General features: G+C 30.1%; 1 protein-coding gene across 1 annotated transcript; it reads left to right on the forward strand.

Annotated features, from left to right (window-relative positions):
- The first annotated feature begins 18,758 nt into the window (after positions 1-18,758).
- LOC125065363 (trypsin beta-like) lies at positions 18,759-24,265 on the forward strand. The gene is made up of 7 exons (XM_047672923.1): positions 18,759-18,824; positions 20,068-20,147; positions 20,478-20,602; positions 21,050-21,209; positions 22,769-22,891; positions 22,995-23,147; positions 23,839-24,265. The coding sequence occupies exons 1-7, from the start codon at positions 18,773-18,775 to the stop codon at positions 24,055-24,057; spliced, it is 912 nt and encodes a 303-aa protein (XP_047528879.1). The 5' UTR covers positions 18,759-18,772; the 3' UTR covers positions 24,058-24,265.
- The last annotated feature ends 313 nt before the right edge of the window (positions 24,266-24,578 follow it).

Raw genomic sequence — 24,578 nt, forward strand, 5'->3', positions numbered from 1 at the left:
CAAGTAAACTTGGTAGTATAAATTATATGATATAGGTCAGTTCTCTGTATTTTTTATTTTGTTCTATTATGGTACGTTTTTATTGCAATTAATGCGTCAATAGTACAATGGCTTAATGGGTCGCCTAACGATATAAAAAGTCGCAGGTTCGATCGTGACTTTTTTAAATTATTTTATCCAAGTATACTTTACAAGCACTTTTGAATCGACATTTAACAAAGTTATTAGTTATGTACCTATATCCGGGTAAGCATTACTCAGTACAAGAATAATGTACATAGTTGTGGTTTATACTTCACCTTCTGGGCGGTGTAGGAAAAATCAATGACATATGGTCTATTTTTTTTCCGTGTAAAATAAGCTTGAAGCCTTTCTGAATAGGAGACGAAGCCTTTGCGCAACAGTACCCGCTTTGAAACTATTAATTTACTTTATAATTCTTTATTAGATATTTCTAAATGTAAATAATGTAATTTTTAGGGGTGATTATATTTTTGTTTTTCATTCCAATAAAGATACAGGCAACGTATAAATTTATGAATTAATATCTTTATTATTTTTATAAAAAAATTATAAGGTTGAGTAAAACTTTTTTTACTAGTACTAATCAGTGCATAATTTATTTAAGATAATTCAATGATAGTATTGTATAGTAAAAATATTATCCGACACCAATTCAGTTTTAATGAAACATTTAGAAGTTTCTCGTTGCTCGTTATTGTTAGGTGCTATTTTTTCAAGGAACGAATAAAAGGAAAACAAGCTGACTTAACGCTGACACTGTTTTATTTTCGCAGTAAAAAAACTATACTAAAATATCATCGCCTTAAGAGAAATATTAATAAAAAACTTATTTGCAGCCCGTAACTAAATATAACTGTATTAAAAAACACGTGGATCTTTTGATCCTGTATTTGATCGTTATCCGGTCGTATTCGTTTTCCGTCCCATAGGACTATGATAGAGGGAATAGGTTTACGTGTGTTTGCGCACACGCTTCAACTCTATAATTATTTATTTATTAATTATTATTTAGCGCTGCGTTTGCTATTTTCTTCGTTAACAAAAGCCACCGCGACCTAAATCAGTCAAGAGGACGCCATTATCATTTACGAATGTATTGCTTTAAACTAATGATATCCGATGCGGAATTTAATAATAAACAACTAAAAGTCCTTAAAACTTAAAAACAAAACCTAGAGAGTAATAAATGTAATCTATAATTAACAACTAATAAATAATCCAGTGCTGGGAAAAATCAAATTTAAAATTCAATGAGTGAGCAGAGTGATACCTAATTATATTTAAATAAACAACACATCTCAGACTGTAAGTTTAATACGTGAATAAAACACAAAAACAATAAGCGTTTAAAAAAATAAAACAATAATTTCACAAAAATATATTAACGTAATAAAGCCATGTAAATATTTTGATGTACGATATTAATATACGAGATGAGGACTTGTTGACTCGAAAAGGTCGAGGCACCTGACGTGTGAAATCCCATCTCGAATTTAAAGAGACCTTCCTCTCTATGATCAAACAAGCTTGCAAAACAAATTCTACACGTAATCTTCACCGGAGGTAAATCATATGCGATCAGTAAACGCTAAAATATAGCCTTAAATTTCGCATTTAAAAGCATTAGTTGTTGTGTATTACCTTTAATTTATTTTATTATTTGTTAAATAATACATACTTGGAAATATGAAAAAAATATATGAGGTGTTTCTTTTGAGGCAATTGAAAGAATTCTGTAGAGTTCTCTGATTAAAATAATTAATTGTATTTTCTATCATAATTATAAGAACTCTTGCAAACATCGAATTTAAATTTAAATTATCGTTTTTATATTCAAGGAATAAATTTGATAATATTTCATCTTACCTGTTTTATATTAAATTAATATCTACCAGTGGTTCGACCGCGAAACTTTGCGTTCATTCAAAAGATTTATTAGGAATTTTTGGAACACAAGTTTTGTTTTGATTTCATTTCATTGTAAACTGCAAGTCAATCATCTCCATTTGGCGTCAAAATGATGAAACCTTAATTAATGTTTTTTTTATGTGATGGAGTAGGTGTTCCTAAAATGTTTTTAAGAGATCGGATAATTATTCGATTTTACTATTTAATTTGTACAAACAATTATTACTTATTTATCTAAGCAAAGGTTTTTAATAACATAAGAATTATGAAGAAATAATGATTACAATTTAAACAAATCAGATTTTTATTTACTTAACCAAAACATAAAAGAACACACTTAACTTATAAGTAGAACATCTTTACCGATCCATGCTGTGCAGAATGCTCGAATGCCCTGCCGCCCTGGATCGACGTAGACGGTTTTGAGAGTTTATCCTAGCGCTATGCGGGGGCCAAACTCTTAATTATTGTTGACATCACTTTCATTATAAAGTTAAAAGTAATTATTGTTAAAATCGGCTCATAAGGTTTACGAATTTTTAAAATGTTATAATTAACTCATTTTAATCAATAAATCTTATAACAATTTATTTTATGTTTGTTTACGTTTTTAATTTTTTTTATACAGCCGTAGCACCGCTCTCTTACCAGCCAGTAACTTTTTTCCGCTCTCTAAAATTATTTATTTGTTAAATTGTAACAGTGAAATCAAGAATCATCTTTACTTGTCTGACACTTGGGATAAAAATCGGCCTATACTGTTAATGTATAAGATATGCTTCAAAAATTCGAACTCGTTTCTAAGAACATGTCACTTGGTAGGTTTTCATAATAATGATTCCGCAATAAAAAATAAAAATAATATTATAAAAATCTGATAAAGAATTGGTATATTATAAAAAAATCTTAAAAATATTTTTATATCTTAGCCAAGTTATAATAAATGCAATAAACCAACGACGAGAATATAAATATTATTTCTTGTATTTTGCAATATATACTAGATTAAGTCACCACCAATTCTTCGGTTCGAGCGCCGCCATTTTGGTGGGAGCAAAATTCGTTTAACTGATTTCCATAAACAAATAAGTGAACAATTGCCTAAGCAAAATATTTAATTAAAATTATTGAATATTTAAATAAATTTATAGAACCTAACAATTGTATATGATTAGTCTCAGATAAAATCAATTCTCCCCTTCTTATCTACTTAATAAAATTGTATAATGACTGACTGAAATACAACGCACAACCCAAACCGGGGTTTTGTATTTAAGGAATATCTTATGGTAATATGGAGCCGTTTTGAATTTTAAGTAGTTACGTTATGAAGAGTTAGTTTTTATATTGAAGTTCATTTTTGAAGGTTGATGACCTGTTACTGTTTGTGAATAAATATGTTTATGAATAAAACAAATCGTACAGTGTTTTTAGACATAGAGAAAGAAAATTTGCTCGATTTTAGCAATGCCTTTAATTCAGTCGACTTTGATGTATTGCTTGGTATCCTTCGCTCACTTAACTTTGCTCAGCCTGTGATTGATTGGTTCCAATCTTATCTTCGTGGTCGTCGGCAGATGGTAAAGTCTGATGAGGCTTCCTCGGACTGGGCTGATCTCTCTGCTGGCGTTCCGCAAGGCGGCGTACTTTCTCCTCTTCTGTTTTCAATCTTCATTAATGAAATTACCAAAGTTATTTCTTCTCACTACCATCTCTATGCAGACGATTTACAGCTTTATAGACACGCCACCTTATCAAATCTGTGTTCGACCATACATGATATCAATCATGATCTTGTTGAAATTAAGAACTGGGCTACATCCTTTGGGCTTCTTGTTAATCCCTTGAAGTCGAAGGCAATGGTAATAGGTACCAGACAGTTATGTAGCAAAATTAATTGGGACATTGTACCATCAATTGTCTATGATGGAACTCAAATTGCATATAGCGACCAAGCTACTAATCTGGGGTTAGTCATAGATTGCAATTTATCATGGAGAGCTCAGGTTAACGAAGTCAGTAAACGTGTCCATTTCTCTCTGCATTCTCTAAAACGTTTGCAGAATTTCCTTCCTTTTAAAACAAAAATATTACTTGCACAATCCCTTCTTCTTCCCATCCTTGACTACGCTGATATCTGCTATCTTGATGCGAATGAAGAGCTACTTGACAAACTAGATAGACTTCAAAATTTGTGCATTCGTTTCATTTACGGTCTGCGCAAATTTGATCACATTTCTCAATTTCGACGTCAGTTAAAGTGGCTTCCTATCCGACTTCGCCGGAGCTTGCACATATTATCGCTTCTTTTTAATATATTAAACCATGGTAGCCCTGATTACCTACATGAGCGTTTTCTGTTTTGTCCTGCTCGTGAAAGACCAGTACGCGCATGTGTGGCGTCGAAAACTCTTGAGGTACCATTTTTTAATACTACTTCCTATGGTAACTCGTTTTCCGTTGTTGCCGCTCGCCTATGGAACTCTCTTCCAGATAATATTTTCTATAATAATGTTACGATAAAATCGTTTAAAATCAGAGTTAAGCAACACTTTCTTGCCACTTAAGTTTAATTTATTTTATATGTATGTATATATATTTTTTTGTATCTATGTAAGTTGAATGTATATATATATTATAGATAATGGTATATATTATGTATATATTTGTATTTAGTGTGTAATATATTCATTTATCGCTAAGTCTACTTGAATTCTATAATATAAAACTAATTGATATTGTACCTACACCATAAATATGTATTACAAATAATCTCCACTAAATTCAGGGTTTCTGGAAGAGATCTCTTGTTAGAGATAAGTTATCCCTTTGTACACATTTTTCATTTATATAATTTTCTGTATACTCTGTTGGTACATAAATAAATAAATAAATAATTAAGAATTCGGTAAATTTCTGCTTACCGGAATATCGAATAGGAGATACTAAGGTTTTTTTTATTTTTTTTAGAAATAAATTAGGTATCTAGAGGCACAATTTCTCATCTACCATTAATTTACAAAGTAATACTTGTTTCAAAGTACTTTTATTTTAATCCCAGCCGTAGCCGTGCTCAGTGATGCCCAAAGATCGCTTATACCGTGCTAATATAACCTTTCCGTTGTAATAAACTATGTGGTCGCAGCGGGATTGTTCATGTTATTGCTGGGTGATACACGGTATTCGTGCTATAAACATTGTAATTTTCGGTCATGCATGAATTTACGCATTACACAATATCCATCTTACCAATACTATATTTTGATATAAATACTAGAAGGATTCGTTTTGATTTTGCTCTAAATACTTACAATTAGTCTTAAAAACATTTTGTGACAACACTTGTCCCTGGCCACAAATTTTAGAAAGAAAATAAAAGTTTATTTATGCACGACACAATTGAAAAAAGTATAAACACACCTGATAAAAAATTGTATTGTGAAATGAAATTACTATAGTATGATAGAAATCACTACTTTGATTAAGCAGAAATCAACAAAACGGAAAAATAGTGAAATCTTAGTCAAAGGAATTAGGAATAACATTAAGGTCAGGAAAATTCCTTCATAAGAGCAATTTATCAAAGTCTTGGGAGACTGAGCTGCGTAAACACATTTTTATTAATTGTACAGACACACTTAATCGTATCTATCAACAAATGTTTCATTTAGTACATTAAGTAAAGCTATATTCAATTAAATAAATAGTAGATAATCATGAAAAAAAATCGTATCGTAGTGTGTTTTAAATAATCAAAAGAGTAATTTTACGCGTCTGTGCTTCCTATGTTTAATTTATTTTTTCGTATGTTACTAACAGATCATTTTTCGTTTCCATTATTGTTTTTGTATGCAACATGCATTATGCAATTTCAAAGCTTTCGATTTTTTTATTAAGTCTCATTTTTGAATTACACCTCGTTGCACAAAGCACTTGTGTTATGGAAAATCAGAAGAAAGTAACGAAGGTACCACAAACACCCAGACCCAAGACAACATAGAAAACTAATGAACTTTTTCTACACCGACTCGGCCGGGAATCGAACCTGGGACCTCGGAGTGGCGTACCCATGAAAACTGGTGTACACACTACTCGACCACGGAGGTCACCAACATGTACCAGCACTGTTCGAAGTATAAGCCATTCCTTGCAAACTCATCTATCATGTCGTCTCATGCACGTAATTACAATAACTCACTCAACCTTCAAAGTGGAATACCACAATACTTAATGTTGTCTTAGATTTTCGCGATTATTACACATTGAAATAAAACTAGTTTTTAACGGATTTAATCGCGTATATTAATTATTTTAACATCCCGACGTTTCGAGCACTTTGCAGTGTTATTTCAACCACAATACTTTTTAGTAGCGGTAGATTAAAAGACCAGCACAATGCACATACATATCAAGAGTGATTATTTCTGTGTAGGTTACTTTAATAAGGATTAACACTTACATTAACAAGAAATAAATAAGTAAGGTGTGTTTGTTTCTGTACACTTTTTAGGCACAAATTCCTACATAATGTTTTACTGAAATAGTCACGTCAACGCCCGCACAAATAACAATCAGCTATACTAGTACAATCTAAGTAAATGAACTATATCGTAAGCTATATGGCATATATAACGAAAACGTATGTAGTGTTTTCCACAAGTTTTATAAAAACCAATTGTAATGTAAAGATTTCGTGTCAGATGAATTGAAACCTACTGCAAACAGCGTTCGTGGGAAAATAAATACAAAAAAATTAACCAAATGTAAAAGCATACACAAGGACTTAGGGCCTTATAATAAGTCAATTGTTATAACAGCTCAAAGATGCATGCACAGACTGGCGAAAATTTACTAGTCACAGGTTCGAAACCGAACCTTTGGGCTATTGTCACTGCCAATCCTAATACGAGCTTTGCGCTTAATTGGAGGGGAAAATGGGGAGGTTAAGTTGATATTATAGTTCAATGAACTATGTGAAACTAAGTTGGATTCGGAGTGAGTTTGCATTACATACATTTACATATCACCTTTAAATTAGATATTAAATTTCTTATTCGAATTTTGTTTTCATAATACAGTAAAACCTATTCATTATATATTAAGTAGAACTTTTTTATCATTAAATAATAAAATTATTTATTGCCAAATGCAATATAATATACGCCTACAAAAATATTAATATCAATTTATTTTGTCATAGTGGTTAGTTGCTTAATCATTTGTGTGGAAACTAACATTTTGATCATTTCTACAAACGAACTCCTCGTTTGTACGAAAGATGGTCATGGATCAATTGACTAGGCATTAGTTAAGCTTTTTTTTTCATCGGTCTTAGTTTGAAAAGAAACAAAACAAAAATATGTCTTAGATAATATTTTTATAAGATTTATCATTTTATCTCATACTAAAAATATATTTCGAGCCTGGTTATTTCTATGTGATAATAATAAAACACATATAAGGTTATGAATACAGTTAAGTAGAAAGTTGACAAATCAAACTAGATCGGACAGTATAACAGTAGATACAAACTACATCCAAATTTTAATTAAAATGGAAGTTGATAATATTACTGTGAAAAATAAAATAAAATATGATATTTTATTGAAACAGAGGAGCAAATGGACCTTGTCATAAGTAGGTCTCTGCCCTCTTACGTAAATACTCCCGTGGGCTTGCAGTAAGGATAAATCATTTCTTACACTGTGTGTGCTACAGACCGTGTGTGTATATATAAAACACTGGCTTACTCACGAAACGAAAAATTGACAGGACCAAGATGGCCTTGCACAAAAATAATACTATTGGGTACTAAATTGTTCTTTACATTCTGTGACAACATGTCTATCAAGATCTATTACTCTTTTTTGTATTGGAGACCATGTGAAATAATATGCAGACTAGAAAGATAATAAATGTTGTATCTGTACCGATTCGGTGATGATTTATTTGGATTTTCTCGAACGCAAATAAATATGAACCACAAGTCGAATAGGTGGAACTGCTTTCTCCAGAACCAGATTATTCTCACATTCTAATTAATTTATAAATACAAAAAATATAAGTTTCATTTAATTCTTGAAAACCCCCTTTGTATACTTGCGTAGTCGAAACAACGAATGTACTAACACTCTAAGTATTGAGCGTTGGAAAATAAGGTAAGTGTTCCAGTGCTACGAACCATGTACTTTTATTATGTAGAATAAAACCATTTAGTATAGAAGGTTTTGCCTTATTACAAATAATCTATTTATGAGTAAAGTTTAAAATATAAAAATGGAAATTGTGTGTGTTTCTAAAAAGATGTATGCTATCGCAGACATTATGACAACTTTTTATGAGTAACAATTCAATAATACATAATTTTCGTGTTACTATAACTATTTGCGCAACAAAAATCTACATGCATTATGTATGAACTAGTATATAATACATAGAACATATTCAAATATGTTTGTAGGTCTGTAGTTTACTTTCCACATAGCCACGGACTCAGACAATTCAGATATATATTTAAATTATATTAATATTTAAAATATACCATACACACGTTTTAAACATAAAGTTTTATTAAAATCTTTCAGTTTTTTATATTTTCACACGCAATGCAAAATGCAAAAATTTGCTTACAATTGCTAAAGAGTACCACAAAAAAATCAGTTATAAAAAAAAAATACATACTGCATGGTTAATTAATAGAGACAAAAAAATACCTTTTTGCTATAAGAAATAGTAATAATCACATTGCTAAATCACATTACACATAGGAATGTATATAATATTATACGAGATAAGTTGGTGGACGAATGGCCTTATTGGCTTACGTATTCATCTTTAGACAATAACTGAAATGTAACATTAGAATCTTATTGTTTTAGTGAAAAAATCAGAATCTAACAAAAGGCTAGTCTGCTAATATACGAGTACCTATAATAATATGTATCGTAGGAGGCCGTCTTGTTGCGAACCCTTATCACAAAACATGTCTTGTCCATACCAAAATTGACATTAACAAGCGAACTCTGTCTACTCTGCCCTAGGGAAATATAATTGCGGCTTTGTAACAAAAGTCATTTTGTGTATTTTTTTTTGTGCTACAATTTTAGGATTATGTCACATCGTAGTCATGACATATAATCATGGAAAGGTAAAAAGTATCCTTATATTGTTAATAATTGGGAGTAAATTTCTTTACAACAGTAGGCAAAGGGAATAATTGAATAGTACGATATTTCGAACGAGTATTTTATGCTCAATTTAGATAATTATATTTTTTGATGTAGTGATATTCAATTATTGAACATTGCATTTTGAAAAGCTTGCACTTTTTATTAATAACTTTATTATTATAAAAGTATTTTTGATATTATTCTATAAAGATATGGTTTACAGTCAGATAGTTTATATGGTTAAATAAATTAGGCAGACATTTTTTTTTAATTTATAATTAAAAATACATAATTATTAATTATTTTCTTTTATTTTTAATACATCACTATCAAATACTTTAAATGGAAATAAAATATGCTTAATTTCCATTTTCTTGGAGCATTTTACACGAAGACAACTTTTCAGGAACCTTTAACTTCAAAGTACAGATTTCAGAGATCTGAGGTTTTCATTCTAAGCGCTTCGTCAAAATTTCTCGGATAGTCGTTATTGAGAAACTTTTTCCATTATAACATGAATGAACAAAGTAAAAATTTTACGATTCCCTCAGCTACGTTCCAACGTTTTATAACACTTATTTATTTCTTTAAAAAAATATATCGTATCGTACTGTGCCTTTATATGAAGTTCCTTTTTTAATCGTCTTACACGTTTTCATTATCCCTTTAAAATGTAAGCTATTAAGTTGTCGTATACACGAAAGATAGAAGAAAGCATTTACTCCGTATTCGAAGACAGGAGCGACGTGTTGTCGACGGACGTCACGACAGCACGCGCTCCGCTTAGTGCCATTCTCTGTTTAGATATACAAGACAAAGACCTAAAGACGAATGCCTGGAAACATCTTTTCTCGGCTAAGACCAAATTTTCAGCCACCAAATGGATTGGGCATGTCTTTCTTGAATGTCTCTTAGTACGGATTACCAAAGTTTCACTATGATACTTTTTATTATATCGATCGTATTAAATCGTACCCTGAACTTGATAGATTGATCAATTATTTATTTATTATATAATTTAAATGTTATAAATCCCTAAGGTACTTGTTTTAAAACACATTAGGTACATACATGGCATTATACATACATTAGCAGCCTGTAAATTTCCCACTGCTGGGCTAAGGACTCCTCTCCCTTTGAGGAGAAGGTATGGAGCATATTCCACCACGCTGCTCCAATGCACTTTAGCATTATTAGCATTAGCATTAGCAGCCTGTAAATTTTCCCACTGCTGGGCTAAAGGCCTCCTCTCCCTTTGAGGAGAAGGTTTGGAGCATATTCCACCACGCTGCTCCAATGCGGGTTGGCGGAATACACATGTGGCAGAATTTCGTTGAAATTAGACACATGCAGGTTTTCACGATGTTTTCCTTCACCGCCGAGCACGAGATGAATTATAAACACAAATTAAGCACATGAAAATTCAGTGGTGCCTGCCTGGGTTTGAACCCGAAATTATCATTTAAGATGCACGCGTACTAGCCACTGGGACATCTCGGCTCTAGATGCACATTAGGTACACAAATATACAATTCATAATTTAAGTGTATGTATAAATATATATTTAAATATAATGTAATGAAAGGGCTACTTGTAGTAATTACTAAGCGTTGAAGTTTGTATTAAACTTTTATTACTGAATACTTAGAAAGGAATTTGAATTCTTACGATGTTACTTTGAAATATACCATTTAACTTGCAAATTTCATTCTGATCTTGCTGTATAAAATAGTAGTGTTTATGAAGATCTTAGTAAGAAATAAATATTTGTAACGTTATCTGAACAAAATAAAAACAATGACAATTAAAATAAATTATACATATATTTAACTTCTTTATTTATTACTTTGAATTATATACAATATATTTGTATTCCATACTTAGTTAATTTATTTATAAACATTTATAAATGTTGTTCTTTTTCAGAAAAGCTTTCACGATAAAGAAAATTGTCAATACTGTAAATACGACCACGAACAAACATTTGGCTCCTTACCAAATTGAATTGGGTTAAAATACTTCTTGAACGCCATAGTCGTCCATCACTTACCATATTCAACTATACCCATGGATAATCTCATAGAAATACGATTATTATAGTCAGAAGTATTCGAACCGTTATAGGGATTACGACCGATCTCTCAAGTCGGCTTATACATCTTACGATATTTCCTTTCTTAAATTATTCTATGCAATGTGATAAAATATAATTATACTTATCTTATTGATATCATATAAGGTTTAGTTGGTAAAGGTATAGAGGACCGGATTTAAAGGTCTTGAGGCCCTTGGGCAACAGAGGAGTGGAGACCCCTAATTTGAACAATTTAATTTCTGTTAGTCAATTTTCTCAATCATTCATTTACACTTTGTATCAGTAATCTTTAAAACAGTAATAAGTGATATGATTATATTATTATCAACATAATATAATATACGTTAACATTTTCAAATTGACGGAACCTCTATTTTGTATCTCTCTTTGTTGGAGGCCCCAGAACAGTTGGCTCGGTTGCCCCTAAATCTACACTGAAGGATTAAGTTTTATCAAAAAATATATAAATGCTTTTAGATAAATACGAGTGATACTGATGATACTATATCATATGAATTGACTGAATTCATATAGGAATAATCGATAGTGAATCAAACTCCAACTCAAATTGTTTTATTCAATATAGAAACATTACACTTACTTATTGATAGTCAAATTAAACATTACCACCGGTTCAGAAAAGTAAACACCCTGGCCTGATAAGAACCGGCGAAAGAAACTCAGGCAAACAACAACAATTGAATCGTGAAATTAATATGATAGGAAAGCCATAGAATTGCTGTATTTTTAGACCTAGGATTTTTATAACTTATTTTTGTTTAATTCTTGGATAATGCTTATGTCATACTTTTGCAAGATACAAATGTATTAAAATATCAGATTGAAATAATGGTGTTTTTAATTTGCTATTAACAGTTTATTATTACTTTAAATTGAATTATATACTTTACAAATTTTGTAAATAGGTTAAGTAGTTTCAGATAAATTACAAGAAGCTTAAAATAACATATTTTTTGGCTCGGATTCAGTAATAGCGCTAGAAAAGCGAGTTGGACAAAGTAACTCAAAGCTTAGTGTGGCACTAAAGGGATATCTTTGTGTGCCCATTCCTCTGGGATTGTTTTTAGTTAATTATTCGTTGTATTTGATAAAGTATTAATTATTTACATTAAGAAATATGTGTACAGAGTTTTAAACAAATATGATTCTAAAATGTTTATCTATACAAGGGACTATAAAAAACAACAGCTGAGATACGAATTTACTTTTCTCTTAACTCTAAAACGAATGATACTTCCTTCCTCAATAAATCTTCTTTTTTAAATAGCCTCTTTTTCTTCTTGTTACAAGCAATCATTTATTTTTATGATAATCAGTTCAGCTGTGACGTCATTAAAACCAGGCAAACAGAAAGACAGACAAATTTAGTTTCATTTTATATTATTGGAATGGATACGAAAGGTATATATAATTTGGTATAATAAGTTTTAAGTCTCTAGATGCTCATGCAAAATTGAAAAATAAATAGCTTACTCAAAAATAAGGTTGGTTAAGCGAGGGGTTTTTCAACTCTCTGGTGTATGTTAATCGGTTTGTCGACCTCGAACAAATACGCTTTACTACTCAAATACTGTTGTGAATGTAAAATGTTTTATTCAGAATAAAAAAAAATAAGCCTACCTACTGCCGTCGAACTGGATAAGCTCGTGACGAACTTGTGTCTGCTTTAAAGAATAACAAACGTGTGGCTTGTAAAGCTGCTTACATCGGACGAACAGTTATAATTGCTTTTGACCATTTCATTGAATGGTTAAATTTGAGGCAAGCGGTCTTATCAGCGATACCGGCAAACATCGATATTTTGTAATTTTTTGTTCCAGTTGGAAAGGCGAGTGAGCCAGTTATAATAACGTCTTAAGTCTTATGGTTGGCGGTACATTATTAATAATAATAATTTAAGCAATATGTCGTATGTTAACGTTTTTTTCAGTTCATTTTGAGCGTGAACATATGAAATATTCATTAATTATGTTTGTTTATAAAAAAAATATATCATTTACTTTAAGGCATTATTTTTTTCATAATTTTCCTTATAATTATTAAATAATGTAAGAAGAAAAACGTGTACCTACAAATATTACCTTAATAGGATTATCCTACTTATTTTATTATTATTTTTGTGTCGTATACATCCACGTGTGTGGATTCGGAAATGGACTACCTGGTAATTAGTGATTACCACCAATTTTGGTGCTATATGTTAAAGCTGAATATTAACCATTTGTTACTTCACCTAAGCTAAGGTGTCGTGCCTGCTCTTACACTGTTACACTGGCTCACCCTTTAAACCGGAACGCAGCAATACGTATTGATGTTTGGCGGTAGAATGAATTAGAAATGGATAGTATTAGGTACCATTTAGTAGATAAACGGACTTAAAAAAAGCCTTACGAAAGCCAAATTATTAAATAATTTTAGCCTAATATGTCTCGATTACGAATATTTTGCACATTTTATAAATAATTACTGATTTGTGGATAATTTGATTTTCGGTTAATTTAATGGTTGGTACAGATGTTAATTTAAGATGATTCGAGGTAAATACCGAAATGTATCATAATAGAATAGTTGAAAGCTATCAGTTTAGAGATAGCCGAAAAGTCAGACTCTACCTTCGTCAAACTAAGGAGACCGCTATCACGCAAACATCGGTATTTGTATTTACCGTAACCACTTATCCACTCATATCTCTGTTTCAATTTAATTTAATCGACTAATATAAAATACGATCTTCGGGTTTAGATTCCTTTGGTTGAATAGCCTTTCAATCGTCTATGAAAACAAATAACTTGCTTAAATTGATTTCATAAATAAGATTACAGATTCATAGTAGTTCAGTAATTTTATAATTCATAATCCACTTTGTAAAGACATCAAAAAGTATCAAGAAACGCTTAAATACGTATTTACTCGTTTTTAATAATTAACACAAAAATAAAATTTCATGCTTCTAACTTAAAAAGTCACGAACTTCCAGACTAATCTATATAAGAAATGTCGACCCCTATTAAACCTCTTAGAGGTAAAATATCTAAAAACACTTAAATACGTACGTAATTAAATACAATACAGTACTTAAATACGTATTTAATCAGTTTTAATCAATATCCCAAAAATAAAGTTTCATATTTTTAACTTAAAAAATGGCGACTTACATAAAAAACTTTCAACCCTCATTTCACCCCCTTATTAGAATATCAAAAAACACTTAAATATGTATTTACTCATTTTTAATCAGTATCCTAAAAATAAAGTTTTATGATTCTTTCTCAAAAAATGACGGACTTCTATACAAACTTTCAACCCTTTTATTTTTAGTATGAAATATATTAAAGTGAAGGTATTTAAAAAAAAAATATTGTTGCAAAAGGCGTACGATCTCATTTACTAGGATAAGTTTCATTGAAATGACGTAAAAACCTGTAACAACGTCTCGACTTGAAATTGATGAAAGACAAAAAAGGCTGTAACGAAAACAATAATGAATGCTTTCGTTGATGACTAACGAATTAAACTGGGATATAGATAGAAGAGTTTCGATGGTAATAATTATATAAAAAAAAAAATATGTTCGAAAAAAAAGTAATTCTATGAATGACCCAGAAAAAAATATAAGTTGGCTTGAAAATTAACAGCCATTTGGGGCTTCAACTTTTCCCGGCTAACCCCAGTTTCAAGTTAATTAATGTTTACTGAGATAAATCTAATTTTTCAAGTATTTACCGTCGATGGAAGTTTTTGGTGTTTATATTGACTACTGAAATTTATGTTCTTTAATAATGAATTTATAGATCGATAGATGTGTAATTATAATGTGCCTTGCCAAACTAATTCGTACATTATTTTGCGATTATAACTATATACTGTTTTCTTAACATGAAATTTTGATATCAGTGAATTTTCGGATTTTGGTGAACTACAAATCTCTCATATAAAATTTACTACACTACAAAAGCGTCTGAATTTTTCTCAGCGACCTTATCGGCATATTAATCTAATATCTAAAAACATATGCAATATATTAACATATATCCAGAACTCAAACTATATCTGTCTTAAAACTATAAACTACAATGAAAAGTGAACAAATCTTTCCACTTTATAATAGTAGTATGATACTAAAATTAACACGTGAATTAATAAGATAGGCGTTTGAGCGGTTGAGTATGTTTATATATCATTGGTTAAATAATAGCACGGAATAAAATTCTTATTTCACCCAAGCAAAGTCGGGACGGGGAGCTAGTTCGCTAAAATTTTGGAAGCGTTGGAAGCGCAGAAATCGAAAATTGCCTCGCAGACTGCGTTGACATAATAACCTGTAGCATCTAAAAAGTATGCAAGATATAAGCTTACCATATAATAGTCTATATCCATCTGAATTATGAAACTAACATATGGAATGTGGTTTTCCGGATTCACGGAAAACACAAATAAACAAACGAAACGTTCCTCTTCATTAAATCAGTAGAACGTGTTAAGTAAAAATAATGATAATGTAAAAATGTTTTTCATAGCACACGTCTAGCCCTACGGGATCAGCAACTTTGTAGCAAAGTAAATTAGGTCATAATATTAACAAGGGCATAAAAGATAAATTAGTTGACCATAGTTTTTACTTCCACTTCTGTAGTTAGCTTTTATATACGCTTACAGGGGTTTTATCACATAGCGAAACAAAAATTCCGGGCGCCGGCTTGCCGAGCTATTAACTATAATGTGGCTTCTGGCCTCCCATCGTTTATAAAAACCTCATATATTATTACAGAATAGCATCAATCGTGGTAATTGATGATAAACTTTTTTAAGCTACATGATCCGAACAATTAATCTAAATAAATATTAATAGACATTAGTTCCGATTTCCTTTTGATGAAGTTAATATTATTTTGTTGCGTTAGATACCATTAAATTTATTATTATATATTAAATAAATTGTACTTAGTAAGTCTTAACGTGTAGACTTACTATTTTTACCAAGAACAATACACAATGTTTTGGTTTGACGGAATAACGTACCTTCCGTGTGCATACAATCTTAGAAAACAGTTAAGATAATTACAGTGTTAATAAATGTAAATTTTCCCCTTTTACATACAAAGAAAAATAATTATACTGGGTATTGACGTTCACTGCGAGCTTAACCCAAGGACTAATATCTAGATTGTTATCAAAATAACTTTACAGAAATCGGGGTCCTGAATAAGATGCAGCGTTTTTTCGTACTACCACAATTGTTTCTGATATATAAAACGCAGGTGCTGAATTGATTTGAATATTGTTACTAACAAAGTACTCAATGGAGGCCTTGGATCGGTTGCAGTGACGTGCGGTCTGCATTATTGCCAGAATAAAGGTCACAAGTATCCTCGAACATTTACAATTGCGAGCGATAGCGGCGCTAAGCTGCTCCGAGGAATTATTCTCTCAAATTCCTACTTCTCCTTTTCTTCACAAGTTTACGCGTGCTCGTACCGTTAAAAATGGAATTCTACCAGCACACGTATAACCTCCTCATATAAACTAGGTTCCTTTAAACGTCTTCGCGTTGGGAATTCACTACTCTTTCCATGAAGTGGAGTGGAGTTGTTTGCCTACTCGGAATATATAAAAAAGAAAACCATAAGAGGCGGGCTGTATTTTTTCATTGTTTTTTTAATGTACTCTTTTCTTCTATGAGAAAACTAATAATTGATCAAAAAGAAGAAAAATATTGTTACACGAAAATATATTATTATAATGTTTTTTATTCGTGAGATAATTTTGTAAAAAAATATTTAATTCGACCGGCGAAGGGCAGATGTTTAATTGACAATGATCAAGTGACTTAAAATTCACTATTTCCATGACTAATATTATTAAATATGATCTTAATATTTATTTATTTTGTTGGAGTGCAGAGATACGAAACAATAAATATATATATACAACCCTTATGAAAGCAAAGCTTCAATACTCGTACTCGTATTAATTAAACATGTTCAATATCTACTTAAACAATTGAAACAGATACGCTTTTAAAAGGCACGTTTACGCTATTTAAACCAATATATTGACTCATGTATTCAACGCATATTATAAAGAAAATTTTAAAACCACGAAAAATAAAATATGATAAAAGTTTTACATCATCCGTCCTCATCCATCTCTTGAATTATTAATGGTCGCTAAAGTTTTACAAAAAGGTAGCAAGTATAACTTATCAATGCAACCAGAATAAGTAGTATGAAACTTTACTTTTTAAACTTACTTCTTTAATTTAATTTGTAATAAAAATATATCAAGTAAAAAAGCCTTTGAGAAAATGAAAAGTTCGAAAATGAAATAGTACTATTTCATAAAGAAATAATTAATCAGTCGAATGATTATATATATACGTATACGCAATAGAGAGACAAAATAATAAAGATTTTCCGTAATATTCACTCATATGTTTATAGACCTAAGTAAAGACGTCGAGAACATAATGATCAGGCAAAAATAACCAATTAAACCAATTCGATCAAAGTGTATGTTTATATAGGACGAGAAACACACACGCCTGTAATTTGTCAGTCGTATAGTTCTAGAGGCCAGAGAGAGAATGACTTTTTTTGTTTCGTTGGAACAAAGCCTTTAAGCATTTCCCCTGCATTAAGTGGGGGGAGGTATTTGGGGCTCGCCGTCGCTGAAGGCACCGAAATGTCTATTAAAAAAACCAGCGGTCATTTCGGGGGACATCACGGGATCACGCTTGCGCATACTGCCGTGACGTCCTGACGGTAGGCCTCTGCGGGTCTCCAAATCCTATGGGGCTTTCAGGGAGAGAGAGTATGTCTAGGTAACTTACTCCAACTCACTATCTCCAATAACGATTGATTTCAATAAAATCTGTTATAAGTAAGTATAAACTATTAAGTTATTTAAAAAAAACATATATGTACACTTTAATAATACGTGCGAAAAGGATTGGAATATTTAAGTTCTTTGAGATTGAGATAACATTTATGAAAATACAGGAACTATTTAAACGGTTTCAGGTTCTTAGAAATATATTACATATTATACCAAGGGGGGTATAAAGGCTTATTAAGTAATTTAATCGACATTCTTGTTACAATGCAATATTTGATACATCTAAATTATCAAAAGATATGCTTATAACATAATATTATAAATCATAACAAATTATATTCGGACCTACTTATTATTGATTTCTTAAGAAGAATATTTATAATGAAATTTCAAAATGGATTGAATTGAAAAAAAAATTTGATTCAAAACACTACCCACACAAAAACAGCCAACTACATTCAAAGACAAATAAATATATGTTAATAAAAAAAAAAAAAACTTTTGTACATAATTTAGAATCCCTTCGAGACTGTTAACAGTCAGTTATAAGCAAACAAAATACTATAAATTAATAATTTCATTTATGACACGGTTTTAATTAAAAAGATGACATCGTACAATGCGATAAGATAATTTAATAAGATAGAAGACAAATATAAAAACGAAATATTTTTTGATTGTTAATCATTGTGATACTTGGTGTTTCGTACATATTACAACAATGGCGAAACAAATTATACTGTATTTTTTGTTGGCTGGATTGTCTCTTAGTCGTAAGTGAAACCTATTGAGTTTATTATTTTTAAACCTTATTATGAGTTAATGTTATTAATTATAGAAATCCATTTCTTCCAAATTTATAGAACTTTTTTATTTGAAAGTATTAAACGAAATTTACTTTAAATATATTTTATACAATTTTTGTTACATAATTGCCAAATGGAACACTGCTTGTGAATTGTTCTAAGTATTAAACAACTGTACAGTCGATTAGTAATAAATATAAATAAAATTATTATTATTATTTTTATATTGTGAATATTGTAATAAAACATAAATTACAAATATTTAGTGTTTTCCTGATGAATGCACTAGTTGTATTTTAGATTTATTAAATGTAATTACGAAGTCACGCTTTAACTATCTTTGATTGTTTTTATCTCCAGATATTATTCAGTCAAATCATATATTTAATGATTAATTATTGTGCCGAATGTAAGATGACAATTTAATTAATATTTTTATTTATTTAGACGTGTGTTATAAACGTTTATGTAACTAATTATTGTATTCGTATTGTAATAGCGAAGTTCATTTTAAATTTACATTTTAATTTAGAGTCAGGTGAATTTATTGGATGAAGCGCTATCGCAAGTCTACTTCATGATAAAAGATTTGTTGGCATCCTCTGAATTCCACACATATAAACTGCACCTGACTGTGGTCAATAAGTATTATTTTACGCAAAGATAAATCCGAATAACTATGCTATTTAGTGTTCTCAATTAAGTAAAGACGTCCTGAGATGTTACGTAGGAGTCCAATAAAATAATCTGAAAGGAATGTGATAACAATAACACTTATTAATTGTAAATAATATAATATGATTAAAGTAAAGGAATTAGTAGATTATCTGATAACAGATAATTTACTGACAGAGAAATAGTATTATGTGTATTATTGACTTATCATTATATTTTATTAATTATTGACTACTTATTAATTTCTTATTTCTGAATTAGAAAAAATCATAATAAATGTTATGAGGTCCTGAACGTTCGATGCTGCGTTTTTAGTATTCTTTCGTCGCGGATATTTTGACAACTTCCAATGGTACTACAAATAATTTTCATTTAATAAACACAACAATGATTAAATACAATAACTATATAAGTACGCTTTAAAAGTAAAAGTTGATCAGCGTATCAGACCTAATTGAATTAAGAATATTATTTATTAAAACTTAAATATCCTAATGAATTTTTATATTTGTATTAAATTATATAAAATTGTCAGGTGCAGGTGCAGTGCAAGCAGATCGAAGCAATAGAATATTGGAAGGAGATATTGCATATGAAGGCCAATTTCCATATGCGGTAAATATTTATATTTTCATTACGATTTTGTTGAGTCATTACCAATTAATTTTTTACTTCAGATATAATACCAGCACTCGTTGTCTTGGGTTGTCTGGAGGAGATGGCTAATTAGCTATAAATCCGCCCATACAACACATAAAATAATTGGTTATATTTTAGTTTTAATCATTATTTCTATTTTTGTTTATTCAATTTGTATCAAAAATAACCACTTATATAAATCATTCTATTAATCATTTACAAAAAATGTTTGTAGAAAAAAGAGAAAGAAGAAAAAAATTAACAACTATTCTTAACTAACATAACTATGCTTTTTTAATATTCTAGGTCTCCATACAAATGTTAGGACCTCCGCAGACGACAAACACAAGAGGACACAAATGTAGCGGTGCACTTATTACATTAAAAGACGTTGTAACAACAGCTGTCTGTCTCTATGATTTCACACAAACGTAAGTACATTAGGCTTATCATTATAATTGATCCTATAATTAATTATGTCTTAATATATATATGACACCCACTCATTCTATGTTTCAGTGAAATTATATACAACATATTGTATTAATTTATAGAAAAAAAAATTAAATAGACATCAAAATGCTTTTTTTTTATTATTATTTTTTCAAATAAAAGTTACTTATATGATTAATAATTTATTAAATAATAGAACTATTGAATTTGAAAAACTGGAATTTCCGCAGCTTAATAAGTGAGTCACCAAACTCCATGAATCATAATTTGTTGCCATTTGTTAAAAATTTTCTTGTGTTAATTATATAAACAATATCTTTCCAATTCTGGAAAATAATATCAACTAACATATTAATGTGTATTCACTCATCAAAACTTAATCCACGTTTGTTCAAAATACAAATTCAAAGGTGTTCTTTTTGCAGCGTTCCTGTCCCTATAAACCCCACCCAATACCGAGTATTCGCTGGTGCGATTCTCCTTACCAACGATACGCCAGATCGCACAAGGACAATTTCAGACTATATAATCCATCCGCAATACACGGGACCTCCAGCATATGTCAATAATATTGCTATCATTTTAGTACGTATACTAAAATAAAATTATTAAGTTTTATGTTAGTTAAATGGCTAGTTCATAAGGCCACTTATCCTGGGTTTGAATACAAGGTCGAGTCATTAAAAAGTTATTGGGTCAGTATCAGCCTACATTCTGGGAATTGTTACAATCCCGTGCTCGGAAAGCAAGTAAAACTGGGTCTTACGCTTGGACTCTTCCTATTCACATCGGATTTCTCGTCCCATCGGATTATGAGAGCAAAAGAGTACACTTTTGATTATGCACACTTCTGCACTATAATATGTTCAACGAAAGATTCTCTCTTGATTTTTCGCCATGACCGAAGGTGGTGGGAAGGACAACTTCAAGATTATATGTGTGGATGTGGATATTATGTGTGTGTATAAGTCATGTGTGGAAAATATAACTGTGATAATTGTTTGGCTTCATTCGAAATTCATAACATCGATGACAATCATGATGATTCATATCGGCATTATTCTTGTTGGCACAATTCAGAAGTTGGTGAAATGGCCCAGAGGGAATAATACTTAGATATCACCCAAAAGTTACGAGATCAAATTTTGATTTTTCATGTGTTTCTCCAAACCTTTACTTTAAAAGAGTAAGAGGCTTTGGCAGGGTGACTGTTAAACCTTTATTACTCATTATATAGTATGACACTTACTACAATCAATCTAAGATTACCATAAACTTTTCTAATCATAATCATCATCTGTTGTATACTTGTAAAAGTAAAATATTTTGAATGAGGAGTGAGAATATTATAAATAGTGATTACTATTTTTTTGATAAAATATTAGTCAGTTTTTAGTAAGGTCGACTTTTATCTTGTCAAATGATTTATCATAAATAGGCGTGCTATTGATAAGCGGTGATAAAATTAAACACAAAAATGTTATAAATTATTTTAGTAATTACCATCTCTTTAGATATGATAACATAATATTTGACTCACATTTAGTAATCTAAAACTCTAAAAGTATCATAGCAGGAAATTGATATTTTAGAACTTTTATCATACAAAAATGATAAATAATTTTTCATATCTACTACTTATTACCAAGGTTTGATTTGGATAATTCATAAACATAGATTAATAACAATTTAGATTAACGTTAAATTAAATATAAGTTAAAAATACAGTTACAACTATTTTATTATATAATCTTCTATGTATTAAGTTTTTTTTTCTTTGCGCTTCATAATCTTTGTTTATGTGAGGTATGAGAAACATGTTTTACAATAGATTCGACATTTATTAACGCATGGTAATGTTCACTAAAGCTATTCTGTAAAAATAAAATCCAAGGTCATAAAAGGACACGACGATAAAATGTCGGAAAGTAATAAGCGACATTGACTATTAATTATATATAACATTCTTATACCCATATGCATTAAAATATCGTATCATCGTAACCATTTCACCATTTCAAGAGTGAAATACAAAGTCAGTCCTTACAGAACAGCGCTGCAGATAGTAATTTTGACTATACCATGTAACTGTACTGTTAGTACTGTTTAGTATGATCTAAATTATCAAGTCATTTTTTTTCTAGTTAACGGTGCCCTTTAGTTCAGCAATAGTAAAACCGATAGCATTACCAGCTACAAATTTCGCACCTGCTGACTTCACACTATGCAATGTAGTTGGATGGGGAGCATATAATAGAACAACGGCGGTTAGTTTTAGTATATAAAATATATATATATGATTTTAATTGTTTTTATTTACAACTACCATAACTATGCATGTAAAATATAAACAAAATTCTCTTATTTTAGAATCTAGCAAGTACACAACAGAGATACTCAACTAAATACGTGTACAATCAAGATTTATGTACTAAGATCTTTAACAGTATTGAGACCTCGTTAAACATTCTACCTAGTATGGTTTGCGCTGCGTCTTATGACCTCCGATCTTCCAATTGCTTCGTAAGTATCCATGGTTTTTATTATATCTTGCCATTGTGTGGATTTATTCATCTCAGCCCGAATATTGTAGTTCCAAGACAAACATGAACAGATCTTTTTTGTACAAAGTTCAGTACATTTTATTTGGTTCGTTTCCCTTTTCTTTTCAATACAATTTAGCCTCAATATCTTTCAGTTCTTTTTTCATTCTTGCTTGCAGTCATGGAAGGGTAAATTTACTCAATTTTTATTTGTATGTTATAACCGACCTGGTCAGATTCAATTATCATAAGATATACGAGGTCAGAAATATAAGATGGGAAGATTTTATTATCAAATATAATATGGGGCCCGGAGAAATTGTTTGAGATATCAAGTTTATTAATGCTGTTAAAATTAAACTTTATCTTTCAGGTTAAAGAACTTTATTACTCATAAAGAACCATACAGTTTACTTGTATAATTAGCAATACATATAACTTATATACAAAGTTGGTTTCAATGGTAGAATCTGTGGCAGTACATGTACACAATGATCCAAAAAAAAGGATATATAAATTTAAATTTTAGCAACATCTTAATAAGATAGAGATTATATAACATACCTTCAGTGATTTAAAGTAAAAACTTTAAACCTCAGTTTCCAAAAGGAAAATTTTATTTATTTATATTTAATTTTAAATAATATTCTCATAATGTGACTTATTTACAGGGTGACGATGGCAATACCTTAGTGTGCAATGGCGTATTAACTGGGGTGCTGTCTGTAGGACATAATTGCGAACTTTCAAGTTATCCCGAAATTTACACAAGACTTTCTAACTATACTACATGGATACGAATGGTATCTGGAGCGGGACAAACTTTCAGTCATAGTGTTTTCACGATGATCACAATGTTTTCACTTGTTCAGATTTATTTAAGTAGTTAAAGTTAAACGGTTAGTTTCTGTAGAAAAGTAAACAAGAATATTCATCCGAAGCGTATGTATGGTAATGTTATAACATATCAAACATTTCTTAGTGAAGTCTTAAACTTCTCTGTGCAGTAAACAACATTATTTTTGTGCATGCAGTGAGAAAAGAGTAATATGTTTTTGATTATTACTAGTGAATATTTTAACAGAAATATTTGTTATTTAAGTGACTGTTGCGACTTGTATAAGTATTTATTTTTGTGTGTCCGTAATGTTTTAGTTATATTTATATTTTAGTATTTAAATGTTTTACTCAGAGACGTTAGAATATTGTTCATATTAAAGAAAATAGAATTAAGAAAAAAAATACATTTTAGATAAATTATTACACATCCTATCAGATATTATATACGTTCAAATATAATATATTGTTTTATTTAAATAAAGTTTTAAGGTTTTTTATACAGTATAACTGAGAAAATGCTGTCTTATATTATTATAAGCATCTGAATAAAAATATATCTAAACATTTTTGT

Source organism: Vanessa atalanta, chromosome 7 (genome assembly GCF_905147765.1).
Source record: "Vanessa atalanta chromosome 7, ilVanAtal1.2, whole genome shotgun sequence".
In the NCBI taxonomy this organism is placed as follows: domain Eukaryota; kingdom Metazoa; phylum Arthropoda; class Insecta; order Lepidoptera; family Nymphalidae; genus Vanessa; species Vanessa atalanta.

Coding starts and splice junctions, on each gene's coding strand:
- LOC125065363 (XM_047672923.1), top strand. CDS start 18,773: ATGGCGAAACAAATTATACTGTATTTTTTGTTGGCTGGATTGTCTCTT. Junction 22,892..22,994: donor CATATAATAGAACAACGGCG/GTTAGTTTTAGT, acceptor CTCTTATTTTAG/AATCTAGCAAGTACACAACA. Junction 23,148..23,838: donor TCCGATCTTCCAATTGCTTC/GTAAGTATCCAT, acceptor ACTTATTTACAG/GGTGACGATGGCAATACCTT.